At 44.1% G+C, this 25032-nt stretch overlaps 1 protein-coding gene, 1 non-coding gene and 1 pseudogene across 2 annotated transcripts; 1 reads left to right on the top strand and 2 right to left on the bottom strand.

Annotated features, from left to right (window-relative positions):
- Window positions 1-5878: 5878 nt before the first annotated feature.
- Window positions 5879-13269, bottom strand: RPL18A (ribosomal protein L18a). The gene is made up of 5 exons (XM_027853277.1): window positions 13181-13269; window positions 11520-11699; window positions 11171-11300; window positions 6887-6996; window positions 5879-6037 (listed from the first exon to the last, which is right to left on the bottom strand). The coding sequence occupies exons 1-5, from the start codon at window positions 13196-13198 to the stop codon at window positions 5945-5947; spliced, it is 531 nt and encodes a 176-aa protein (XP_027709078.1). The 5' UTR covers window positions 13199-13269; the 3' UTR covers window positions 5879-5944.
- Window positions 7771-7907, bottom strand: LOC114036668. The gene has a single exon (XR_003568351.1). It is a non-coding gene; the product is annotated as a small nucleolar RNA SNORA68 (small nucleolar RNA).
- LOC114036569 overlaps window positions 13197-25032 on the top strand; it is a 23435-nt pseudogene continuing 11599 nt past the window's right edge.

Here is a 25032-nt window from a genome sequence, read left to right as displayed (position 1 = left end):
TCAGAGCTGGGAGGGCCCTTAGAATACAAAACATTAGAGCTGGGAGGGTCCTTAGGACACTGGATGTCAGAGACGGAAGGGCTCAGAACAAAAAATTGAAATTGGACATTAAAAATCTTAATTCAGAAACTTAAAAACCTTATTCTGACAAGAAATCTGCCCATAGGCTTCACCAGATTATTAAAAGCATTCAGAACACAAAATAGGGTAAGAACGACTGCCTGATATCACCCCAATTTTAGAGCAAACAAAGAGAAGTAATTTGTTCAAGAATATATGGCCAGTATAATGGCTTGTGCTGGGTCCAGAGCTGACTACTGGTCGGGGACTCTTTACATTAAACCCACTTCTCCCCCACAACATGCCACCTTCATCCAAGTTTAAGATCTGGGAAACCAACAGGGGATGGATTAGCCGGGTTCTGGAATGAGGGACTTCATGTTTGGAATTCCTCATGGAGTAAAGCCGATTTAACGGGACAGAATCAGCCCTCTCTAGGTCCAGCTTCTGTTGAGTAAGTATGTTTCCAGCCTCTGATCCCAACCCTCCACGCACGAGGTCCCATGAGTCCAGCAGATTGTTTCCCTTCTAATTCCTCCCCATCCCGCCTGTAGCTGGACACAGGCCTAGAACACTCAGTGTAGTTGGAGGCTTTGTCTTGAAGGTGCCAATACTTCCAAATAGCTGGGGTTTCATTGGTGTGGATTCCCTTCCTCGACCACCCCCCTCCACAGCTTCTATGACAATTCTCCTATTGGAGCGAGGAGCAAGCTGGAGTTGGAATCAGGAAGACCCAAGTTCAAATCCCACCCCATATGCTTACCTGCTGTGATGCCAGGCAAGTCTCTGTTTTTGTTTTTGTTTGTTTGGTTTTTTTAATGTGTAAAATTGGGTTAGAAGACCCCCTGCTTCAGAGTTGTAGCATCTAATGATCATATACCATTTAATGAGCTGTTATTCCTTTAAGTTTTTTTTCTAGTGATGAGCCTTCTCACACTTGGCTCCAACAGTCCCCAGAAAACAGAACCTACAGTCTATTGGAGACCCATTTACCCAAGCTTGAATTCTGCTGAATGAGGACCGTGGCCAGGCCAGCAGGTGCTTTGAACCTCAGCTGCTGGCCAGGCTGAGGCCGGGGGATCACTTGAGCTCAGGGGTTCTGAGTTACAGTGAAAATAGGACACAAATATGGTGAGCTCTTGGGAGGGGGGGAGAGGTGAGAGCCACCAGATTGCTTTAAGGAGAGACAAACTGGCCTAGGTCAGAAAAACAGAGCAGGTTAAAACTTCTGAGCAGAACCAAAGTGGGACTGAACCTGTAAGTGGCTGCTGAACTATAGATAGATAGATAGATAGATAGATAGATAGGTAGGTAGGTAGACAGATAGACCAACATTGATTGATTTATATATATATAGATATAAAGATATATTACATATACATTCATATAGACATATATATCCATATATGCATAAACACATACATACATATGTGTATATATTATGTGCTTATAGGGGGCAGCTAGGTGGCGCAGTGGATAAAGCATCAGCCCTGGATTCAGGAGGACCTGAGTTCAAATCTGGCCTCAGACACATAACACTTACTAGCTGTGTGACCCTGGGCAAGTCACTTAACCCTCATTGCCCAACAAAAACCAAAACAAAATATTATGTGCATATAATAGATACACATATACATTATGCATATATACAGATATGCGTAGGTATATATAGATACACAACATGTGTACATTATACATATATACATGCATAGACATGTATATATACACATGTGTATATATTTCTACATATATGTATGCATCGGTATATATGCACATGAATATAAAAAAGATATATATTAAATACTATAAAATAAATTAAATTAAAACTTAACAACAAATATATTTATGAGAATATCACATGCATTTACATTTAATATACCAAAAATGAATGAGAGCTTCAGGGAAAGTTCCAATACTAATTGTTAGGTAGCATCCTGATATCACAAATTAAAGCATTTGAGGTGGAGAAATTGAATGATTTGCCCTGGGGCCATAGAACAGGTTAGGAGCCCAGCAGAGACCTGAGTCTTAATCTGACTCAGTCCAGGGTGCCTCCTCCCACCTGATCCTGCCTTATCTGGCTTATTTTCCTATGGGATGTATTGTGAAATGATGTACTCCTTGTCACTATACACCCTCTGCTATGATTCACACAAGGAAAATTAGATTGGATCCTAAAGATTCTTCCTTTAGTTGGAAGCCAGAGTGAGGTGTGCTCACTTGTTGAATTTCTAGGAAGCGATCCAAACCCAAACAGGGTCTGGAGACCAGAGATCACAGCTGTCACAGGCTCTGGAATCAGCCAAAGCCTTGGCTCCACTGTGACTCTGTGGGTCATGGGTGGGCCAGGTCAAGGGCTGAGCAGATTATTTCCTCCTGGGGTCAATGCTGAAGACCAGTTAGGCCTCATTTCAAGCCTAAGGCATCGACCACTCACTCCCTTCTAAGCTCCTTTGAGGGCCAAAGGGCAGAACCACTAGGGTTCACCTTTCAGTGGGAGAAAAAGACACCCTCAAAGAAAAGGCCGAGGGGCAAGTTTCAGGAGGTCAGTCTGGCTAGAGGAAAAGGCTGTGTGTCTGTGCCAGGTTGTGCTTCAAAGACATACCTGGTATAATAAAAATCTAAAGTACATTCCTCACAATCATCCTGTGAGGCTGGTCATGAAAGGATTATCATCTCCATTTTACAGATGAGGAAAGTGAAGTTCTGGGAGGACGATTTGCCCAAGATCATCAAAGTGTCAGGGTCAGGATGGAAGGCAATATGGTGCGGAGGAAAGAATGCTATTTTGGAGTCACAAAACCAAGTTCAAATCCCAGATCCTATCACTTATCATAACCTTCACTGATCTCAGCTTCTGAGTTGTAAAGTGAAAGGGGTTTCACATATACAAAAAAAAAAAAATAGCTCTTTTTGTGGTGGTTAAAAGAACTGGAAACTAAAGGGAAGTGCCCATCAATGGACGAATGGCTGAACAAATGATGGCACACAAATGTAATGGAAAACTATTTTATGAAAAAAAAAGGGTTGGTTTTTAGAGAAACCTGACTCATATGAACCATTCAAAATGAAGTGAGCAGAACCAGAAAAAGAATTTATGCAGTAACGTCGTAAAGACAAGCAACTCTAAGAGACTCAAGAATTCTGATTAGAGGGAAGAGGAGGTTATAAGTATTTATTAAGCACCTACTATGAGCCGGGCACTGTGCTAAGCGCTTCACTCATTTGATCCTCACAACAACCCTGGGCGGTGGGTGATCAACACAATTCCACTATTCCAGAACACAGATGTTACCACCCACTCTTCAGACAGAAGAGTAAGACATTTCTTTTTTAACATGGCCAATACAGAAATGTGTTTTGCTTGATTTTGCATGTTTGTTAAAAAAAAGGGTTCGTTCGCTTTTTCTTTTCCAGTAAGGAGGATGCAAGAGAGAAAATGGATTTTTATTCATTGAAAAAGGATGAATTTTAAAAAATCCCAGAGGTTGGATGGGGTGGTTCTTGAGGCCCCATTTAGCACAAGACAATCCTGACTTCCAAAGATTCCTCCTAGCTCTAAAATCTGAGCCTTTGCAACCCAGGTGTTCTTAGTGCAAATCCATCACCAGTTCCATCATACTGCCTCCTACTGGCACGCCACGGCTAAACCTAAAACCACTGTTGGAGGGCCACAAGCTGTTTTCCCAGACCAGCTTTTTACCAGCCAAAGGATCTACAACGCACACTGCTGGTTTGTTTAACTGCACTGAGGATGGCTGGCATACAGAGAAGAGTTTGTGTAGTCTTTAAGTACAGGCTTGCTAATGGGCAGCTAGGTGGCAAAGTGGATAGAGCACCAGCCCTGGAGTCAGGAGGACCTGAGTTCAAATCCAGCCTCAGACACATATTTCCTAGCTATGTGACTGGGCAAGTCACTTAACCCCAATCCCCTCACCAAAAATAAATAAATAATAAAAGTATAGGCTTGCTGCAAAGGGTAGAACTCAGAACAAAGGAAGGCCATTCAGGGGCCCAGCAGAACGTATATGGAAGTAACGGAACACTCTTTGTGCTGTAAGAAATGATAAAAGGATGGTTTCAGAGAAAGGGAAGACTTGTATGATCGGATGCAGAGTAAGGTGACCAGAACCAGACAATTTAATTTATACAGTTAACAGCAACATCATAAAAGCCAACAATGTTCATCAATTTCATAGGACTCAAAATGAAACACACTATCACCTCTGAGACGAAACGAGTGCTATTTTTTTTTGGACATGCCAAATCAGGCATTTGTCTTCCTCGACCGTACACATTTGTAACGGTTTTCCCACCATTTTCTCAAAGAAGGGAACACATAAAAGGGAGAGGTGGATCTTTGTTTAAAAAAATTTTTTTAATGCTTACAGATTTAAATTCCTTGTGTAAGTAAAAACGATTATTTGTCATTGAGTGGTTTCAGCCATGTCTGACTCTTCCTGACCCCATTGGGAGTTTTCTTTGGCAGGGATACTGGAGTGGTTTGCCATTTCCTTCTTCAGCTCATTTTACCAACGAGGAACTGAGACAAACAGGGTGAAGTGACTAGCTCAGGGTCCGCTCAACCAGCGTCTGAGGCTGGATTTGAACTGTCTTCCCGACTCCAGGTCCAGCCACTGTACCACCTAGCCGTCACCCTAACAATTCTAGCAAAACCAGTATTTTATGGGCTGCCTCAGGAGGTGGTGGGATCCAACACACTGGAGAACTTTAGGAAAACAGGCTATCTGACGCCACCCCTTCCTGACCCACTTTTTCAGAGAACGTTCCTTCTAGTATAGCCTCCAAAGGTAGAGACTATTATTTCTCCATTTTTTGTTATCCTGGTCCCACACAGCTAAGACAACTTTTGAGTTGAGATTTCCTTATTTCAGACGGAGAAAAACTCAAGCTTAAATAATGTGGTTGGAAAACTTAGTTCTTAATTTGTGAAACCAAGTAACATCCTGCAAGAGGAAGCCAGATTTGGTAATCACCTCGTCACCACCCTCTCCTCCGCGACTGGATGGTGGAGCCATGAACTCCAAAAACTCTGAGTAGCTGACTGAACAGACACTTCGTTGGCCAGGCAGCTGCTCCACTTTGGGATTAAGTGCTTCGAGGACATACTCAGATGCCCTTTTCATCTTTGTACTCCAGTGCTTAGCACAGCTATGACACACAGTAGGTGCCTAATAAACATCTGCTGATGAAAAGCTGGTAAGGAAGCCAATTGGGAGAAGGGATGTCACTTGCCAAACTCCTCAAACTCAAATCTCCCCACACTTTCCACCCTAACATTGATGCAGCTCCTTCCCGTGGGTCACACAGAGGGTCTGTTCTGGGGCTGATTATCCTGAGCTTTCCTGGCATGATGTGATACAAGATCTGGCCAAGCTAAAGGAAGGAGGAGGGAAATCGTGGAGGCTCCGGCTCCTCATCTGTAACCCCAGGAGATTGTTCCTATCGGCATCACCCAATGGCTTTGAGCAGAGCACAACTTTCTGCCTCTACATTTCCTCATCTAAAACGGGGGCCTCTGGGAAGGCTGGACTAGTTTTAGGGTTCCTCTCAGTGCTGAATCCTGCAAAAAAACATCGTCTCCCTCAGTTTACGTGAAAGATCTTCTCCAAGTCTATTTCTTCATCTGCAAAACTGGGAAAATAGCTATGCCAGCCACCTCACAGGGCTGTGAACAGTCACAAAAATGAGATACTAGGACTAACAGTCAAATTAGCTCACATGCCTTCTAGTAAGAAGCCTCAACCCCAGCCCACTGCCTTCAGTTAACAATGTTCTAAAAATCACCAGTCTGCTCTGGGTTTCCAATTGAGAAATTTATTTAAACAGATCAAATAAAACAGGTGCCTCCTTGTCTCTGCACTCAGAAGAATGTGTTGGGCCTCTTGGTAGTAAAGCGTGGCTTGTGCTGGCGACGTAGAACTCTGTGGGGCAGAGGGAACTTGATTTTGGAGTCCTGCAGATCAAAGAGATTGTTAGTGGTCCCTACTGTGTCCTGCCCCACCCTCCCACCTCAACAGGGCGGGGGCTTTTCAACTGGACTTCAGCAGCACCCTCACTCTCTAATTACATTTATTTATCAGGCCCCAATTAGCTTTCAGGGGGCCAGAGAGTGTTAAGCTCTGATGATACAAAGAAAGGCAAAAATGGTCACAACCCCTTCTCCCCCATCTGGGTCCCTCTATCAATTTAAAGTGCTACAAACTTCACAAAGCATTCAGGTTTGGCCCAGTCAACTACAAGGTCCCCAGCTGCACCATGGATTTGCTGTGTGGATCCTGAACAAGCCACCCACCCTGCCTCTGGGAATCTTGTTTTCTCATCTGTTAACTGGGTGTGATAATACTTGCAATGCCTTCCCTCTCATGGGGCCACCATGTCAAGATTGTAAAAACACTTTGTTATCAGAAAATATGAAAGGGTGAGGTGTTACTGTCATGCTGAGAACAGTTAAGAGTGACCTGCCACTCACTGTGAGCCTGTTTATTGTCTCAGGAGAAGCTTTTCCATACAGACTGATCATCACTACAGTGACCAAGGGTTGGCTGACGCAGTTTTTTTAAGTATCTATTTCCTAATATGTAATTCTATCAGTACAGTCACACTGAGGAGCAGCCTCAGGAAAATACTACGTACCTCAGAAGAGCTCAACCAAGACCATAGAAATCACTTATTGCACACCTGACCATTTAACTGGAAAGCTTAGAAACTACCCCTCCCCCCACCCTGCCCATTTTATAGATGAGGCCTTGAGTTGGGAGGATCCACTTTGGTGAAGCCCTGATATATCCTAGATTTCACTTACATGAAACTGCTTGACGGCAGGCCGGCGGCACTTGCTGGCAGGAATTTCTTCCACTTTCATGATCTGGATGGAGTGGGCCCGCGCACGGTGACGGGCTCCCATATCTCGGTCTGCCAAGATAACCAGAAACAGGTTGAAAACAGGTACTAACCTAACCAATTTCCTAACAGTCTTCCAAAATGACATTCACTTTTTAAATAAAACATTCTCATACACTTGCTGCGATGCAATCTGGGTTAAATGACCTGCCCAGGGTCACAGAGCTATTAAGTGTCAAGTGTCTGAGGCCGGATTTGAATCAGAACATCCTTCTGATTCTGGCGCCGTTGCTGTATCCACTGCCCCACCTAGCTGTTCCCCTCATATTTTTGACAATTTCCATGACTGGCTCATTCCCTTCTAACCCAGTCCTGAAATTAACTAAAGACTTGGGGGAAGGAGTTGAATCAGACCAAAAGGACAGCTAGACCACGTGCTCTGGCCCATCCCAGAAGAGACACTGCCACCCCCACCCCCAATGGAGTCAAAGCCTAGTTCAAACACCACCTCTTCCATTAAGCCTTCATTCCCCCCACCCCAAAGTTATCTAATTTGGACTAATTTGCTCTCTTGTACTTATTTCTTTTGCCCCACTCCAACCCCTTGCCAGATTGTCAACGACACAAGGACACGGACAAGGTCTGATTTTCAATTTCCCTCATCACAGGGCTCTGCACATGGTAGGCAATTCACAGGATTCTCAGTTGACCTGCAGGAAGGATCTTTGCAGTTCTGCCTTCATGGAGATGGATGCAGGAACCAAATCTCCAACAATCCTGACCAGAACAAATGCTGCCTGTGCCCTACAACCCTGGGGTCAGCCCCAAAGGGCCACAGTCTCTTAGGAGTGTAGAACCCACCATTTCACTTTCTGGAACACTTTCATTAGCTCCAGAAAGGCGACGAGGCCCATTTACTGTCTGCACCCAATATAAGATCATTGTTAAGGAGAAACAAAGGTCTTTTGGGGTTTGGGTGCAATGTACAGGACAAAGTTCCTGCGGTCAGAGCAGTCAGCAGCATTAAAGAAAAGCCCCATCAGGCCGGCAGCCCTCAGCTACCTTCTGGCTCTCGTTCAAAGGGCCCCTCCCAAGGGGCAGCACCTCACCTCCCTCCACAGACTAAGTGGACAACACTAGCCACCCTTCTCTCAATCACCTCTTACTGAATCCTTATCCATCCTTCAAGGGAAAATAATGCTAATAACCTCTTGGGGGCGGACAGCTCTATCTCTCCACGTGTTCCTGCTATTCAAGAGCAGGGACCAGCTTCCTTGATTTTCCTCTGATGTGACTGATAGTCATCCTGCAGAATGGTGAAGGCATTTTTACTGCTGTCTCATCTCAGCGCAGAACTGTGGGCGGGTATGATTTATCACCGGAAGCCCTGGATGGCCATTTGGGGGCTGAAATTTCCCCAGTGTACATCTTAAGTCTATAAATCTGCATTCCTGTCTAAAGATAAAGCTGTGACAATGCCAACCGCTGCATCCAGACTGCTGTGATGACTGCCAACAAAGGTCAACTACACTGACTTTGGAACCTTTAAAGCATCTATAAAATCAACAGGTGTCCAGGTCAGGAAAACACCCCCTGCAGAGACACTGACAGTCCTGAGAGCTAGGCACCAGAATAATGCACAATGGAGCTACAGGAAAACAGAAGTCTGAAGCCAGCCAGACACTTTCAGCTTTTAAGTCTCATGAGCAACATAACCCTCAGGATAGTGAAAAGAATGCCCTGAGTCCTTGCTTGTCAGCCCAACCAAGGAGAGGTCACTTGGGCCTCAGTTTCCTGATCAAGAGCTTGTGGTACTCAGCCAAAGAACTGACTGACACAGCACAGAGCACCCCACCGGGCTTGAAGCATGCCTCGACTTCTTTCCTTTGGGATTGTTATCGGGATACCCAAGTAACCCCCTCAGAGTCAATAAATAGCTGAGAGGTCAAGTGCCAGGTTTTCACACCAGGTCTTCCTGTCACTGAGAAGCCAGCCCCTCTCTCTTTTCTACACCCACTCTCCCCTTCCCTAGGAGCTTCGAGGGTTCGAAGGGAGTCTACACATGCTGGTCCATATTTAGGACTTAGCTACAACCAATTCCCAACTGCTGCTGGTCCTGTCATCAACTTGGAAATCACTGCCTAAACTGTAACAAGTGGAACTTGCTAGGCAAGCTAATGCTTCTTGGCATCTTAAAGGTGCCCGGCTTACTGCCTACATCAGCTGCTGAGCAAATATCAACCCCTTACACAAAGGGAGACTTAGCAGGCCTGCTCTGAGTGGCCACCTAAAGTCACAGGTGTGCCGGGTGGGAGTGTCCACTGGGACACTGAACAGGTGAAGGCCCCAGTCCTGGTCTCTCCTAAGCATTCCCCCTAGTTCAAAAGCAAAAGCCTCCCTTCCTGCTGCACACAATAGGCAATTAATGCTTCCTGAATTCAATCTGATGGTTCTTGAAATCTTGGTCCATAAAAGGTTCCAGGCAAAAGCCAAATACTCCAGAAATCTGGACTGAAGCAGAGGGAGAATGGTCCTAACACATTTGGCAACACTGCCCTTCAGACCGAGACCTAACCAAACAGGTCCGGCATTTTTGTGAGATGCCTCCTTCCCCTCTTACAGTAAATCCTCCCGACTGCTTGAGGAATCACTCCCAAACATGATAATATCTGGCCAGCCTAAGGCTTCTTGTGTTAATTGGACATTCTCAAACTGTTCTATGCACAAATCCTTAAAGAACATGTCATGGAGTATGGATTATTCATTTATAGAGCAACTGCTGCGAAATGAAGTAAATAAATGGACAGGAAGACCCAATCTCCAATCTTCTGGAGTATTTGATTATACCTCAAAATTATACTAATTCTTAGTTTTCCCCAAACCAGCCTCTCCTGACTTCACCCATTCTGTGAAAGGTACCAGGCATCCTGTCACCCAAGCTCTATGAAAGTATTCTTCACGTTTTTGGGTATCATGGACCCCTTCTCAGAATGTTGTCTCCTAAATGAATAACTGAAGATAATGCTAAGTTTCACTTAAAGGTTAACGTAAATTTAAAAAGCTATTTCCCCCCATACAACTGCAAAGACTGCCCTGAAATCTGGGTCTAATGGACCCCACACGAAGAATCCCTTCTCAGGGCACCGCGTCCCTCCTCTCCTTCATTTCCCACAATCCAACTGGTTGCCGTATCCTCTGCTGGAATGTATCCTGCCTCCTCCAAGCTAACACCAACATCTTCCAAGCTCTAACAGGCCCTTCAAGGACCTCACCCTCTGCCCCTAACCGGCTGTGAACAGGGTCAGACAATGATCATCCTCCCTTTGCCCAAATATTCAACTTTCTGTCACACCCTTCAAGTTTCACCTCAAATGCCACCCCGCCTTAAGCCTTCCCACACAAAATATTCCTTCCTCTCCAAAACTGCAGTACCTTCTCTACCACAATGACTAGTATTAGTTTTGTGTCTAACAGGTGCCATGGACAACAGAGTGCTGGACTTGGGATCAGAAGACTGGGTTCAGATCCTGCCTCAGACTTCCTAGCCATGTGACCCTGGGCAAGTCAGTACCTAGCCCTCTCAGGGTTTTTGTGTTGAAAACTTTAATGTATTACCTAAGTGCCAGCTGCTATTACAATCATTAGCCTGTGAGCTACCTGGATGAAGAGGCTAGGTCTGAACGATCACTGTATTTCTCCACTTAAGTTTCACGCAATACAAACACTTTAGATGGCTCAATACGTATTTGTCCAACAGTAAAACTGTGCCAGCCTCATTTCTCAATGAGACAATAAGCTGCTTGAAGCATCTCTAACAACTTTAAATACCTTTCAGGTATTAGGTAAGTATCTAACTTTAGTACAAGTCTTAGATGTGAAACCCTGGGTCTACTGGAGACCAGGTTCTTTAGAGAAAATGTCTCCAAAAGGGGCAGCTAGGTGGCGCAGTGGATAGAGCACCAGCCCTGAAGTCAGGAGGACCTGAGTTCAAATCCGACCTCAGACCCAACACTTGACACTTACTAGCTGCGTGACCCTGGGCAAGTCACTTAACCCCAACTGCCAAAAAGAAAATGTCTCCAATAGAAAAAGACCGCCATCACCACATCTCAGATTCACTTAAGCTTCCATTCCAAGAGTACAAACTGACTGTCAGAGCCCTGCCAACCAAAGCTGACATTAGCTTGATTTAAATGTCCCCTTAGCCTCCCAATCCCAAATGTAGGTCAGCTAAGAATGTCCTTACAGCACTGAGTGACGGCACCAGCTGTGGTCAGGTCCCTGTACTCCCTGTACATGTTGTGGGTTCCACTCCTGGAATCGTAGCGCAGCCAGATGCCAAAGTTTTTCACCCTAAGAGGGGACTTTTCAAAGACCTATTAAATAAAAGCAAATAATACAAGAAAAATTCACTAACAACACTTTTCACTTACCCCAGCACTAGGTATGTCTAAACCTTCCCTAAAAGAATGCTCCCATTAGGGAAAAGTCAAGATAAGCAACTTGGTAGGGCAAGAGCGCCATCTACAGGAACAGGAAAGAGGCCACAGTGGCTCCACCCCCTCCAAATTTCTCCATGGAGATCAGGAAGGTACCTGTCCACAGTATACAATTTCTCCAGAAGACTTCTTCATCTTTTTCAGCTGGGAAACGAAGTACCAGAATCGGGACTTTGCTACAACATGATTAGGAGCAAAGATCCGCATTCGATAAAGAGGCGGCACTGGACTCTTGGGAGTAGGCAGACAGCGTCCAACTACCTTATATTCTCTCAGCTGAAATGACAGAGAACATAAAGGTGTAAAAAAGCCGCCCCCTCACCCCCACCCCAACCCAGCAACTGGAAAGTCACTGAGGTTTGGAGCCAAGGAGTTTACTTGGTAGAAGTACCATGGTGCAATGGTGAGTTGGCATACTGGAGTTATAAGACACAGAGCTTGAAAATATCTTAGAAATCAAACTTTACCTCTTCCTCCTTAGAGAGGCAAAAGCTGCATACTAGAAGTATATGTTATAGTCACAGAGCCAATTACAAATCCAGTGGGCTTTCCTTCCTGGGGTTTTACCCCTTACCAGCCCTGGAACACCAACAAGTCAATTCTGTTCTGTAAAATAGGGATAAAACTACCTGGCTGGTTGATTTGTGTTGAGTATACCATCTACATAAACGCAAGCTATATCAGTCATGATACTTTTCTCAAAAGGTATAAAATTCCAGGAGAGGACCTTGAATTTTCAACTTAGCCCTTTTAGAAACACTAGACTATGAGACTATATTTTAACATGACCATCACAAGACCTGAGCTTTTCCTTTTCCTGCCCCTTAACTTCCTCATGGTTTTTTTTTCCTGGTGATATCAAAAGAAAGGTTTTCAGTCATAGTCCAAGAGAGCTTAAGATGATGACCTAACCTAGGTTCAGTTGACTACATACTACTAAGTTCTTATTACTAAGATGGGATAGAACAAAGCTGTAACACCTCTCCACTTCATGTCTGGGGGTGTTTTAACCCTTTGGCAAAAGTGGGCTCGAGAGAAATATTCATTCACAACAAGTCAAAAGACTCATCTCTTCTGTAAAGACCCAAAAAAGGAGCTGGGCATCTAATGTAACTCGGGAAACCTCTCGCCTGAACTTCCAGCAGGATTCATTCCCAGGGCCAGCCTCTTTTCCCACGGGAGCCATTCCAGCCCAGCGTTCCCTTCCCCCAACTCTCCAGGGGAGTCCTGAGTAATGACAGGTTTTCGGCTTTAGGAGTCAGGACCCCACGCACTCCCACCTACCCCTGGTTTTAGAAGAAATACGAATGCCACGTAGGGAAGGTGACCAAGGACAGCACGGCTAGAACTCGAACTCAGAACTCAAAGACTGTAAGTCCAGATATCTCTGAGATGGATGTAGAGGGCCAGGGTGGAGGTCAAGGGCTAAGGTGGGGCCTCGGACCCAGGGGCTGCAGCAGACCGTGGTTCTCCCCGGGGCTGCCCACCCTGACAAGGGGAAGATCTTTAGGAGCCACCTCCTCCCTCTCCGGCTCTCCAAGCTCCACGCGGAGCCGCCATGTTGGCCCGCACTCCAGGAACCCTCGTGCGCAAGCGCGACCAGAGTCTGTCCGAGGCGCCCGCCGCTCGGGCCGGCCCGTCCACCTCACCACAAGCCAGCCTGTCCGCCCGGCGGGCCTCCAGGACGGTTTCCCTCCCTCCCTTTCCCTCTGGACCCAGCCCCAGACCCAGTCCCAGTCTCGGCGCAAGACGCTTACGGTGCCCGAGGCCTTCATGGTGCTGCCGCCTCACTCCCCGCCAACCCGCAAAAGGAAGTAATGCCCCGGCGTGCAGCGTCTCACCACCCTTCCGCTACAGGAAATCCCGCCCTCTCCGGGAGGAATACGAACTCTCTTATTTTCATAGGTGCGAACGCCCGCCACTCAAGACAACTACTCTTCTTATTGGATGCATCTGCGTCGTCCTCCCCTCCCCGCCCCTTCAGGAGAGACTACAATTCCCGTCAGGCAGCTCCGCCTACGAGATTTGATTGCAACTCCTCCCAGTAGGCAACGGGGCAGTTACGAAAGGAAAACTCAAAGGCTAATGGGTTCCCATCCTCTAACACCTCCTGTCCCTGCCCCTTCCCCCAATGCCGGAAGAGGCGTGAACTTACACAGCATTCCGGGAATAGTAGTCTTCCCTTCCTTTTCTTGTCCCATCCCTCATCCCACCACACCCACGTGGCTCTGCCTTCCCGGTATGCACTTTAGAATTCCCAGGACTGTAACCCTGCTGGGTGGTGTCAAAACTAGTGGGATTCTGTGGGTTCACGTAGGCTTGCAGTCACATTGTACAGACGGGGAAACTGAGGGCCAGCGACACTACAGCCGTTCCATTCTAGTCCAATAGCATTTAGGAAGCACCTACCCTGCCCTAAAGGAGCAGCTAGGTGGCACAATGGGTAGAGCACTGGGCTTGGAACCAGGAAAACTCTTACCAGCCTCAGACACTTACTAGCAGTGTGACCCTGGTCAAGTCACTTAACCCTGTTTGCCTCAATTTCTTCATCTGTAAAATGAGCTGGAGAAGGAACTGGCAAACCACTCCAGTATCTCTGCCAAGAAAACCCCCAAAAGAGTCACAAAGAGTCGGACAAGACTGAAAAAGGACCAAACAAAAATAACAACCATGTTCTAGGCACCGTGGGCCGAAAAACTGCCTGCCCTCCAGGAGTTTATGTTGGGGGGTGGGTGGTGAGGGCCGAAAATGCCACATATAAACAGTAAATAAACATTTTTTAAACACCTACTATGTGTCAGGCACTGTGCCAAGCACTGGAGATACAGAAAGAGACCAAAGACAGTCCCTGCCCACAGGAAGCTTATAATCTAACGGGAAAGACAACAACACCCAAGTCAGCTGGGAGTCCTGGGCTGTCTCCATCATGGTCTGAAGGGAGACGGCATCAAAGTGGTGGTGGTTTGACTTACCTGGCAAATGCTGCCTCCTTCCTCTCCCTCCAGGTGTCCAGCTCCTTCAGCTTGGCTGGCTGGCCCGCCCTTGTAAGCTCGAATATCATTCTGATGAGTTATTAAGTATTTACTGTATGCCAGGCACTCTGCCAAATGCTAAGGATGCAAAAACAGAAAGCAAGATGGTTCCAGCTCTCCAGGAGTTTATATAGTAGAAGACAAAAACATAAAAAGGTGGATAGGGGAAGGAACCCAATGACCTTATAAGCCACGGGGAGCCATGGAAGACGGCAAAACAAGGAAGGAACCATCAGGGCCGGACTTTTTTTTTTGGCTAGGCAATGGGGTTAAGTGACTTGCCCAGGGTCACACAGCTAGTAAGTGTCAAGTGTCTGAGGCTGGATTTGAACTCAGGTCTTCCTGATTCCTAGGCTGGAGCTCTATCCACTGCACCACTTAGCTGCCCCTCAGAGCTGGACTTTTTTGGAAACTGGTCCAGACAACCTCTGAAGAAGGGATGGAGGAAGAGAGCCTAGAGATGCGGCTGGTGGTTAGGCTCTTTGCCTTCCCCCACCAACGTGCTCTAGGACTTAGTACTCTTCTTCCTCTTCAGAGTCTAGTGAGGGTTTCGAAGACACTCCCAGACGTTAGGTAGGTGGTCTTCAGCAATTCAGCTTTACCCTGGACTTTACTCTCAAAACCCTCTACCCCTTCTTTGTCCTATGGTCTATCATTCCTTTCCAAATCTCAGTCCCACATTACTCCTGCCATTCACCTTCTCTGCTTTAATTAGCTAAACAGCCGGAAGAAGTTGTACAATCTTGTTAATTGGGTGCGTTATAAATTAACGTTAAATAATGTCTATTCAATTCAATAAATTCAATTTAAATAATTCCAAATGGACCCTCACTGCAGCAAAGCTATTCTTTTCTCCCTTTACTAACCCCCTCAACTGCTAAACTTCCAAACTGTCTTGCATTTAAATAGTTTGTGTTTCTTCTCTTTACAGGGTGTATCCTGTATATATACCGTTAGGATGTAAGCATCTTGAGAGTAAGGATTGTTTCATTCTTTATATTTGTATTTTAGGGCCTAGCACAATGCCAGACACATAGTAGGTGCTTAATCAATGCCTGTTGATTGATTGATTGGTTGATTAATATCGTAATGAACCTTTCACAATCTGGCTGCAGTCTGTCTTTCTAGGTTTATTGCTTATTAATTCCCGTTCAGGCTCTAGAACTCAGCCAAACTTGTCGACGTAATGTTCTTCCAAATCCCCCAGGTCAGCCTTACATCTCTGTCTCTGTGCCTTTTTACGTGCCTGGAATACACTTCTCACCTCAGTGTCATAGAATCCAAATCACCCAATTATGCTCCAGCAGATGTGTAAAAAGGTACCAGATGTATTAGGTGGGAAATGGGTCAAGCCTTAGCTATACAGCTTGGAGTCCCCTTTCTCCCCAAATTACAATGTGATAAGAAGTTATATGGAAACTAATCATGTCTTCCAGACAAACTATATTTAAGGGGGAAGACTGATATACTTTTAGTTTGGTACCCCTTCTCTCTAAGGAGAGCAGAGTGGCCTCCATTCTGAACTTCCTGCTTCACATTCTGCCAGGAATGAAAGTCTCCCTTGCAGAAGGATGGGAAGAGAAGAGCTGGAGATGTCTATTCTGCCTTGCTTAGAATCACACACAAGGAGAGCTCCCTTACTTATATATCTTGTGTGTGTGTGTGTGTTTGTAGGTTAACACCCAAATATTTTAAAAATATTTTGTAGTTTTTTAAAGACATTTTTCTTATTCTCCTCTGAGTTTTATTAATAAAACAAGTTCTATGATTTTAAAAAAAAAAGCTCCAGATAGAACAATGACCAAGATCAGAGACAAACAGGGATCAGCTCCTCCATCTAGTTCAGGACTGCACAAAATGTCCAGCAGCCCACAGATGGAGGGCAGAAGGAAGCCAGCGTGAGTTCCAGCTAATGGCCTGAAGCCTGTGAAAGCTATGAGCTCTCCAGGGGGCTTGAGCCCAACCCCATCTCACAGAACCTGAGACATGTGGGTGCTCTGAGCAGGGGCCCACCAAGAAAGGCAAAAGTCATTGTGAGCTGTGGGTAATCAGAACCTAAAGCCAGCAGAACCTTGGTACTGGTCTGTTGGGGCAGCAGCAGGAGAAGGAGCCAGCCCCATTGATCACTACCCAGGAAGACAAGAGTTTGGGGTAAGAGGGAGGGCACACATCTGACAAGCAGGTGATAAGCATGTACACTTGCTGGGGGCTTTGTAGGAAACCTGAGCCAAGCAAGATCTCCAACAGCCCATAGGGGAGGACAGAGCCAATTCTGGGTTAGAGATTGCATAAGGAAAAAGAGACAGATAGTGATAAAGCCAACATACAAATTGGCCAACAGGAAGGAGGCAAAAGCCAGAGGTTTGGGCAGAAGGCATGGCCTGGTGCCAGCCACTCCAGCCAGAACTGCAGAAATGTTGAAAACGCAGAGGTCACGGTACCAACCAGGGCCTGCCCACCCCATCTAAGTCAGAGTGCAGCTGTGAGGCAGCTGTGTCTGGCCCAGCACAACACCCCGCTCCAAGAAACTGAGGCTCTGAGGCTGGAGATATGGACAAACAGAAGAAAACATCAACTATAGTGAAGAAATACTACAGGTTAAGAGGAGCCCAGGTGATAAACCCAGAGGAGAGCATCTTCCCAAGGATAAGCAGAGCCTCTGAGAAAGAATGGCTTGGCCACAAGACTCCAAGAGTGGCTGGAATGAATGAAGAAAAACATTTGTAAATGGAATTTAGAATTTAAATGAGAGCCTGAAGAAAGACTTGAAAGGAGAATAAATGGTTTAGAATAGAAAATGGAAATCTTTCCTAGGTAATGAGCTCCCTGAAAAACAGAATGGATCAAAAAAAACTCAATCTACGAAACAAGAAATTTAGTGATAATAATAGGACTTTATGGTTTATATGGCACTCTAAGATTTACAAAGTACTTTACACATATTATCCCATTTGTTCCTCACAAATAGCTCTCTAAGGAAGGTGCTATTATTATCCCCATTTTACAGATCTCACAACAACCTTGTGAGATAGGTGATCTTATGATCCCCATTTTACCATTGAGAAAACAGAGGTCAAATGACTTGCTCAGCACCGTAGACCTAGTATGTGTCTGGGTCAGGATTTGAACTCAAGTCTTCCTGACTGTAGGTCCAGTCCTCTAACCACTGTGCCACATAAGTGCCTCATTATTAGAACAAAGTCAAAAGCCTGAAAAGTAAGAAGACTATGTATCAAAAAAAGCTGACCTGGAAAGTGGGTCAAGAAGAGATAATTTAAGAATCATCAAACTCTGTTGTGGGGCATATTACAATAGGACTACTGCGATTCATTTAATAATTACAATTTTGCTACTGCAAGTCCTATCCTTTTTCACTCTGCAGAGTATAAACCAATCAATATTATTTGCAGTAAGCATCTCTTTTTGTGGTGGCAAAAAATTGGAAATTGAGGGGATGCCCATCAATTGGGGAATGGCTGAACAAGTTGTGGTATATGAATGTAATGGAATGTATTGTGCTATAAGAAATGATGAGCAGGCGGATTTCAGAAAAACCTGGAAAGACTTGAATGGTCTGATGCTGAGTGAAGTGAGCAGAACCAGAAGAACATTGTGCACAGTGACAGCCATGTTGTGTGATGACTAATATTGACAGACTTAGCCCTTCTCTGCAATGCAAGGATCTAAGACATCTCCAAAGGCCTCACGATGGAAAATGCTGTCCACATCCAGAGAAAGAACTATGGAGTCTGAATGCAGACTCCATATTTTCACTTCTTTTTTTCTTTTTTGTTTTTTTTTCTTTCTCATGGTTTTTCCTTTTGCTTCTAATTCTTCTGTACAACATGACTAATATGGAAATATGTTTAATATGATTGTACATGTATAGCATGTATCAGATTGCTTGCCATCTTGGAGAGGCGGGAAAGGAAGGAAAGGGGGAAGGGAAGGAAGAAAAAATTTGGAACTTAAAATCTTATAAAAGTGAATGTTGAAAACTATCTTTACATGTAATTAGAAAAAATACTATTAAGTGGGGAAAAAAACAATAAATGTTATTTGCTGTAAGATGCATAAAACATATAAATCAACCAATATTACTTGCTATAGGACGTGTATGTGTATATATACACACATAAACACATAGATATATATGCACATTTATGCACACATACATGCATGTATATGTTTATGGAAGCACATTTATACATAGCTACATTTATGAGTATGTTCTTTGGCCTTTGTGTCTCAGAAGTTCATTCCCAAGCACTGTGGCCACTGCCCTTAGGATGGGAAGTGCACGTGATGCTAGCGTTATTGGGTGTCTAGTAATATGAGCGGAAGGGGCCACTAGGTGGCGCCATGGTGCATAGAGTACTGATCTATTCAGCGTTCTTTTCACCCTCTTCAGCCATGGCTTCTTTTGCCATACTTACTCTTTCTTAAAAATTTTATTGAGTATTTTATTTTTCCTCCATTACATGTAAAAATAATTTTTAACATTCGTTTTTAAAACTTTGAGTTCCAAATTCTCTCCCTTCCTCCATCCCTACCTTCCCTCATTGAGAAGGCAAGCAATTCGATATAGGTTATACATGTGTAGTCATGCAAAACATATTTCCATATTAATCGTGTTGTGAAAGAAAACATAGGCCAAAAAACTTCAAGAAAAAAATAAAGAAAGTTGAAAAAAAAAGTATGTTTCAATCTGTATTCAGACAGCATCGGTTCTTTTTTTTTTTTCTTTCTGCCAAAGATAAGGTTTATTAGAACATCTGTCATATTAGCCAGAATCGGAGCATTTGGCTAGATTTTAAGAATCTGAGCACTTTAATGGAGACTAGATGGCCCTTATATATAGAAAGACTGTGGGAGGGATCTAGGCGTGGCCAAGTAGTTTGGGGTGACTGGAGGAGGGGTCTAAGGAAAATCTGGATGGGAGTGGCCAGTAAACTGGGGTGGACAGAAGGCCTGGGATTTGGACCATGTGGCCAACAGAGAATGGAGTCTAGATAGGATTAAGCGTGGGAAGTGGCCAGGTGCCATCTGGAGGTAATAAACAATGGAGGGCTAGGTAACAGAATTGGGAGATTGGGTTTAGGCAATAATGAAAGGCCAGTTGATTAGGATTATAGCCTCAGGAGAATGCCAGAGATCTGGCCATGTGGGAAAGTCCAGAGTTTTTCCTTTTTTGGGGTCCAGATCTCATCCTTATCATTCCCCTCTCAAACAAAGGGGACCCAAATTTTGAGGGGTAAGAGGAGAAGGTCTTGGCTTCTGAAACTGCTTCCTGCTGGCAAGGGGCAGAGAGCTGTCCCTGCATCGAGGGGGTCCCAAAGAGGAGGTTGACTGGAACCAAGCACAGGCTGCATCCAGGGAACAATGTGGAGGACATTGGCTGGTACCCGCTGTTCGCTACCAACTGTAAGTGAGTGGCCTGTAGTCTGGAAGACACAAATCTGACAGAAAAGACTGCAGGGCCCAGATACAACAGGATAAAACATCCTTAGCTCTGTTTGGATTCAGATAATTCAGTTTTCCAACCATGCAGTATCAAATCCACTTCATAGCCAGGCTCAGGAATAGCCAGGTGAGTAACATTCCTTTTCAAAGGAACATAATGAGGAAACAGCCAGGAGGATCCCATCTTAGACTGAGGCTAAAGTTGTCCTCTCAGCTTTTCCCAATGCTGACTTCCCACCAGTACCACATTCTCTCTGAGTAGCTTGTGGCATTTCTCTCAGATGGTAGATTATTGATTATTGATGGATTATGATCCATCAGATAACTCAAAATAAAATCCTATGAGTTTTTACCTCTAACAGCAAGTTTCACTAATCACAGCTGAGGACAAACTTTTCCAGAACTTACATCTCAAATTTAAATTTGTTCTGGTGTAAAACGCCAATTGTTAGAGATTATTTCTATATACTTGCAAATTCTCAGCAGGACAAAACCCAAACAAGCTTTTTCGCGAGTTTACACTTTAAAACAATAACCAGCAATAGCTAAATTATTTTAGCGGTAACCAAATTATGAAAAGTTGATTGACATAACTGATACAAAATGGTCACCAATTTGAAACTTGAAACAAACCCATTACCAATTAGGTGACTTCAGTTTTGTTAAATTCATTTCCAAATTATTTTACACAGAGAATCAACATCTTATCATTAGCAGTTAAAACTACAACTTTAAAAGAGTGTGCTTACTCAAGTTCGGAAGCTAGTTTCTTTACCTTGAGCAGGATATGCTGAACCTGGGTGATGCTTCCAAGCAAAGGTTGCCCCAGGGCCCAAGGCTATTGCCAGGGGGGTCCATGCTGTAAAAGGCAAATTCAGCGGTTGGGGGGGGCAGTGTGTGAAAATCTCTTCTCCTATGAGAAGGATTAACAGATACCCTCTTGACTCAAGGGAAGGGAGTGGGAAAAGGGAGTGATCAGGTTTGTAAGGAGATGCTTCAAAACTCCTTAATGATCTCTCACAAAACTTCTAGAATCTGCTAAGATGTTTTTAGCTGTTCTAACTTTTCCCTGTAACTTCCATGAAGGAGGATTCAGGGGTGTAGAGGGAAGGGAGTAAGTAAGCCTCAGGGAACCAAAAAGCACCTACAGTTTTTCCAATTCCCTAGCACTGAGAGAATTGACAGAATTATGCATACACTTCCCGATAGGGCATCTGTCTTTGTCCTCTATGCTGCAGAAGGTGTACCCAGGTCCATGGCCTCGAACCAAACTAGTGGACTGAGAGCCTGAGAGCATCAGGCCGAGTGTGAGATAGCCTCGTAACTGTCTGCCTGAAAAGCACCTCCAAGCCTTCCTAGGTGCTTGGAAAGCAACCCCAACTGTAGGGCAAGAAAGAAGATGGGGGAGAGGCTAACATACTTCCCAGTCTTAGCTGGAGAAGAACTTGGGGTTAGGCAGTTTTCCCTGTACAGGCCACCAAAATATTGAAGTTTAGGGGTGCTGGGACCCTAAAATCACAACATGTGGGTCCTGACCAAAAGAATTCAACTCAAGCTTTCTTTCAGCCAAAGACAAGGTTTATTAGAATATCCATCAAATTAGCCAGACTCTTAAAGAATCTGAGCATTTGGCTAGATTTTAAGAATCTGAGCCACCATCGGTTCTTTCTCTAGAGATGAATAGCATTTTTCATCCTAAGTCCTTCAGAATTGTCTTGGATCATTGTATTGCCGAGAATAGCCAAGTTGTTCACAGCTGATCGTCTCATAATATTGCTCTTACTGTGTGCAGTGTTTTTCTGGTTCTGCTCATTTCACTTTGCATCAGTTCATGTAAGTCTTTCCAGGTTTTTCTGTGCCTCAGTTACTCTAAGAGGATCTCAATGACTCCCTTGCTCACTACATCCAGTGAGAGACCACTTGGGAAGGAGACAGACTTCAAGGCCTTCTATCCTCTGAGATCATGTGGTTCCAAGAAACAGGCCTCAGTCCTTGGCCTTTTTGTTTTGGTCTTTTCTTCTCTGTTCTAGGTGAAGAGAATAGAGCCTCAGAACCTAGTGAGTTTTAAAGGTCATTGCTGCCATGTGTTGTACTCAGCCCAGCATCAGTCCCTGAGGATCTAGGATCTACCTAGGCCATCAGAAACTGAGATAAGGATTCATCTAGCATTTTTGCTGTATCTGCACGTGAACTTGGTGGAACCAGTGCTATGTAGGAACTGAGCTAAGTTGAACCCACTCTCCTTCAGAGACCAAGGGAGTATACGTCCCTGCTATACTTCTGTCCTTGCTATACAGTGTCCCAAAACTCTTAGTACAGTTTTAAGCTACTATTCCAAATTGTGTTTGCCCTAAGACTTTTGAGACACACTGTGTCTTTGAAGTAAAATTTCCCTTTGCAAAAGGTACAGTTTGTCTGACTGTGGCTGATCAGATCAATACAAGCTCGGAAGGCTCTACCATAGGTTGGGCACAAATGGTCCAATCAGAAACACTGTTCCTTGACCCTGACATAATGATGTCATTCTAGTCCTCTCCAAGCGCGAAGGACAACAACCAACCAAGCAACCAACCAACCCTTTGTAAAATCTGATCGATATTAAGTGGTTAAATTGAGCTGGGGTGGTATTCAAAGGTCCCTAACTGCAGGGATCAGAGCTGGTGAGGGCTCGAGCTCAGGAGAGAAAAGCTACCTCCCAAAACCCTTTAGGAAGACTGAGGAGTTGCTGCCTAGACCTGGTAAATGAGGCCGAGGCATATGTACCAGTTTCCTGATTCGAAGCTGAATATTTAAGAATCAACTTGCATTTGGCCTTAAACCACCTCAAACTGTTGGGAAAAAAAATGAAAATGGAACTGGCCCAGAAAGCAAAGAAGGAGACTGTAGATTACATAGCTGTTGAGAAGGACGAGCAGGCTTGGAGCCATGTGGAGCACATCATTAAAAGAAGATTCTCTTGCAAAGAGCATTGAGTTATCAGACCTCTACTGTGACCCGCTCTTGGCCTCATTCAGCCTGATCTGGTACGTGAAGGGATTAATTTCTGGTCTGGCTAAATCTGCATCCACATTGATCTGCTCCTGGACTCCAATCTGAAGCAGCTGAGTTGAAAATAGCTGTGGATCAGCTTTGTGCTGAATATAGCAAGGAATGTGATATACTCTGTAGGACCGACCAGATGGGAAGAATGAATGACAGGCTAATACACAAATGGAGTGTGGAGGCTCCACCCAAAATTCTGGTAGAGAGATACTTGCTTGAGATGGCCAAAAACTACAATGTTCTTTGTGAGCCTGACTCTGTGGTCATGGCAGAAGCTCCTTGTGGAGTGGAGATAGATTTTTTTTGATGTTTGATTCACAGATAATGTGAAAAAAAAGATGGTCATGTCAACATTTTACACTTTATACTAAGACAAACTCCAAATGGACTCATGACTTAGACATAAAAGATGATATTGCAAGCAAAAAGAGAAGCAAGGAAGAATTTATCTTTCAGATCTGTGGATGGGGAAGAGTTCATTGTTATTGTTCAGTCATGTCTGACCCTTTGTCAGCCCATTTGAGGTTTTCTTGGCAGAGATACTAGAGTGCTTTGCCATTTCCTTCTCCGGCTCATTTTACAGATGAGGAAACTGAGGCAAATAGGGTTAAATGACTTGCCTGGGGTTACATAGCTAGTAAGTGTCTGGGGCTGGATTTGAACTCAAGAAGATGAGTCTTCCTGACTCCAGGACTGGCACTCTATCCACTGAACCACCTAGCTGCCCCAAAGAGTTCATTTCCAAAAGAAACAGAGAGGATCATCAAGATAAATAGACAGTTTTGACTGTATAAAATTAAAAATGTTTTGTACAAACTAATCTAATATAGTTAAAAATTAGAAGAGAAAACATAAATGGAAAAAAATCTTTGCAATAAGTTTCTCTGATAAAGGTCTCATATACAAGATATATAAGAAACTTGTTGATTTTATTCATCTTAAGTCATTCAAGGTCTCGCTTCCCCTTCTTAATAATACCACCATTAGATGAAGTGTTCATCTTGACCCAAACAGCCCCAGAGCAAATGGTATCAGAGATAAGAGCCTCCATAGCAACCTTGTTAGTCAATCTTGAGCAAATTAAAAATTTAAGATTAAGCCATTCTCTGATAGTCAAAGGATGTGATCAGGCAATTTTCAAAAGTCAAAGGATGTGATCAGGCAATTTTCAAAGGAAGAAGTCCAAGTTATCAATACCCACGTAAAAAAACACTCTAAATTGCTAATAATTAGAGAAATACAAATAAAAGTAACTTTGAAGTTCCTCCTCATACCTATCAGATGGGCAAAGATGACAAGAGATGTCAGTGACAAATGTTGGAAATGCTGCTGGAAAACAGGCACACTAACTTCCTGTTGGTGGGCTTCTGTAATGGGCTAGCCCAGGAGTATGGAACCTGCAGGTCTAACCATTCTAGAAAGCAATTTGGAATGATGTACAAAAAGTTACTGTATAGCTTTTGACCCATCTATACCACCATTAGGCCTATACCTCAAAGAGGTAAGGGACCTATATGTATAAACATATTTATAGCAGCTCTTTTTATGATAGCCAAAAATTGGAAACTAAGCATTCTCTTTTTGAGGAATGGCTAAACAAATTGTGGTATATGAATGTAATGGAATATTATTATACCATAAAAAATTACAAAATAGACAATTTTAGAGATAACTGGGAAGAACTCTATGGACTGAGGCAGAGCAAAGTGATCAGAACCAGGAGAAAAATTTATATGTCAACATTGAAGAGAAACAACTTGGAAAGACTTCAGAACTCTCATCAGTACAATAATAAACCAAATGTCTGGAAAACTGAAGATGAAACACATTGATCATTTCCTGATAGGGAGGTGATGAACTCACAATGCAGAAAGGAACATATATTTTTGGGCATGGCCAATATGGGAACTTATTTTGCTGGACTATGTATATTTATGAGTTTTCTCTTCCTTCCTTCCTTCCTTCCTTCCTTCCTTCCTTCCTTCCTTCCTTCCTTCATTCCTTCCTTCCTTCCTTCCTTCCTTCCTTTCTTTCTTTCTTTCTTTCTTTCTTTCTTTCTTTCTTTCTTTCTT

Source organism: Vombatus ursinus, unplaced genomic scaffold, assembly GCF_900497805.2.
Source record: "Vombatus ursinus unplaced genomic scaffold, bare-nosed wombat genome assembly UNPS02009918.1, whole genome shotgun sequence".
NCBI classification, from domain to species: Eukaryota; Metazoa; Chordata; class Mammalia; order Diprotodontia; family Vombatidae; genus Vombatus; species Vombatus ursinus.
The sequence above is the reverse complement of the archived record's forward strand: the minus strand, read 5'-3'. Positions and strand labels throughout refer to the sequence as shown.

What these genes read in the sequence shown, in the direction of transcription:
- RPL18A (XM_027853277.1), bottom strand. An exon ending in TGGTGCCGTCACTCAGTGCT is followed by an intron (nt 6,997 to 11,170) that starts GTAAGGACATTC and finishes TTATCTTGGCAG; the next exon opens with ACCGAGATATGGGAGCCCGT. An exon ending in CTGCCGTCAAGCAGTTTCAT is followed by an intron (nt 6,038 to 6,886) that starts GTAAGTGAAATC and finishes TTTGATCTGCAG; the next exon opens with GACTCCAAAATCAAGTTCCC.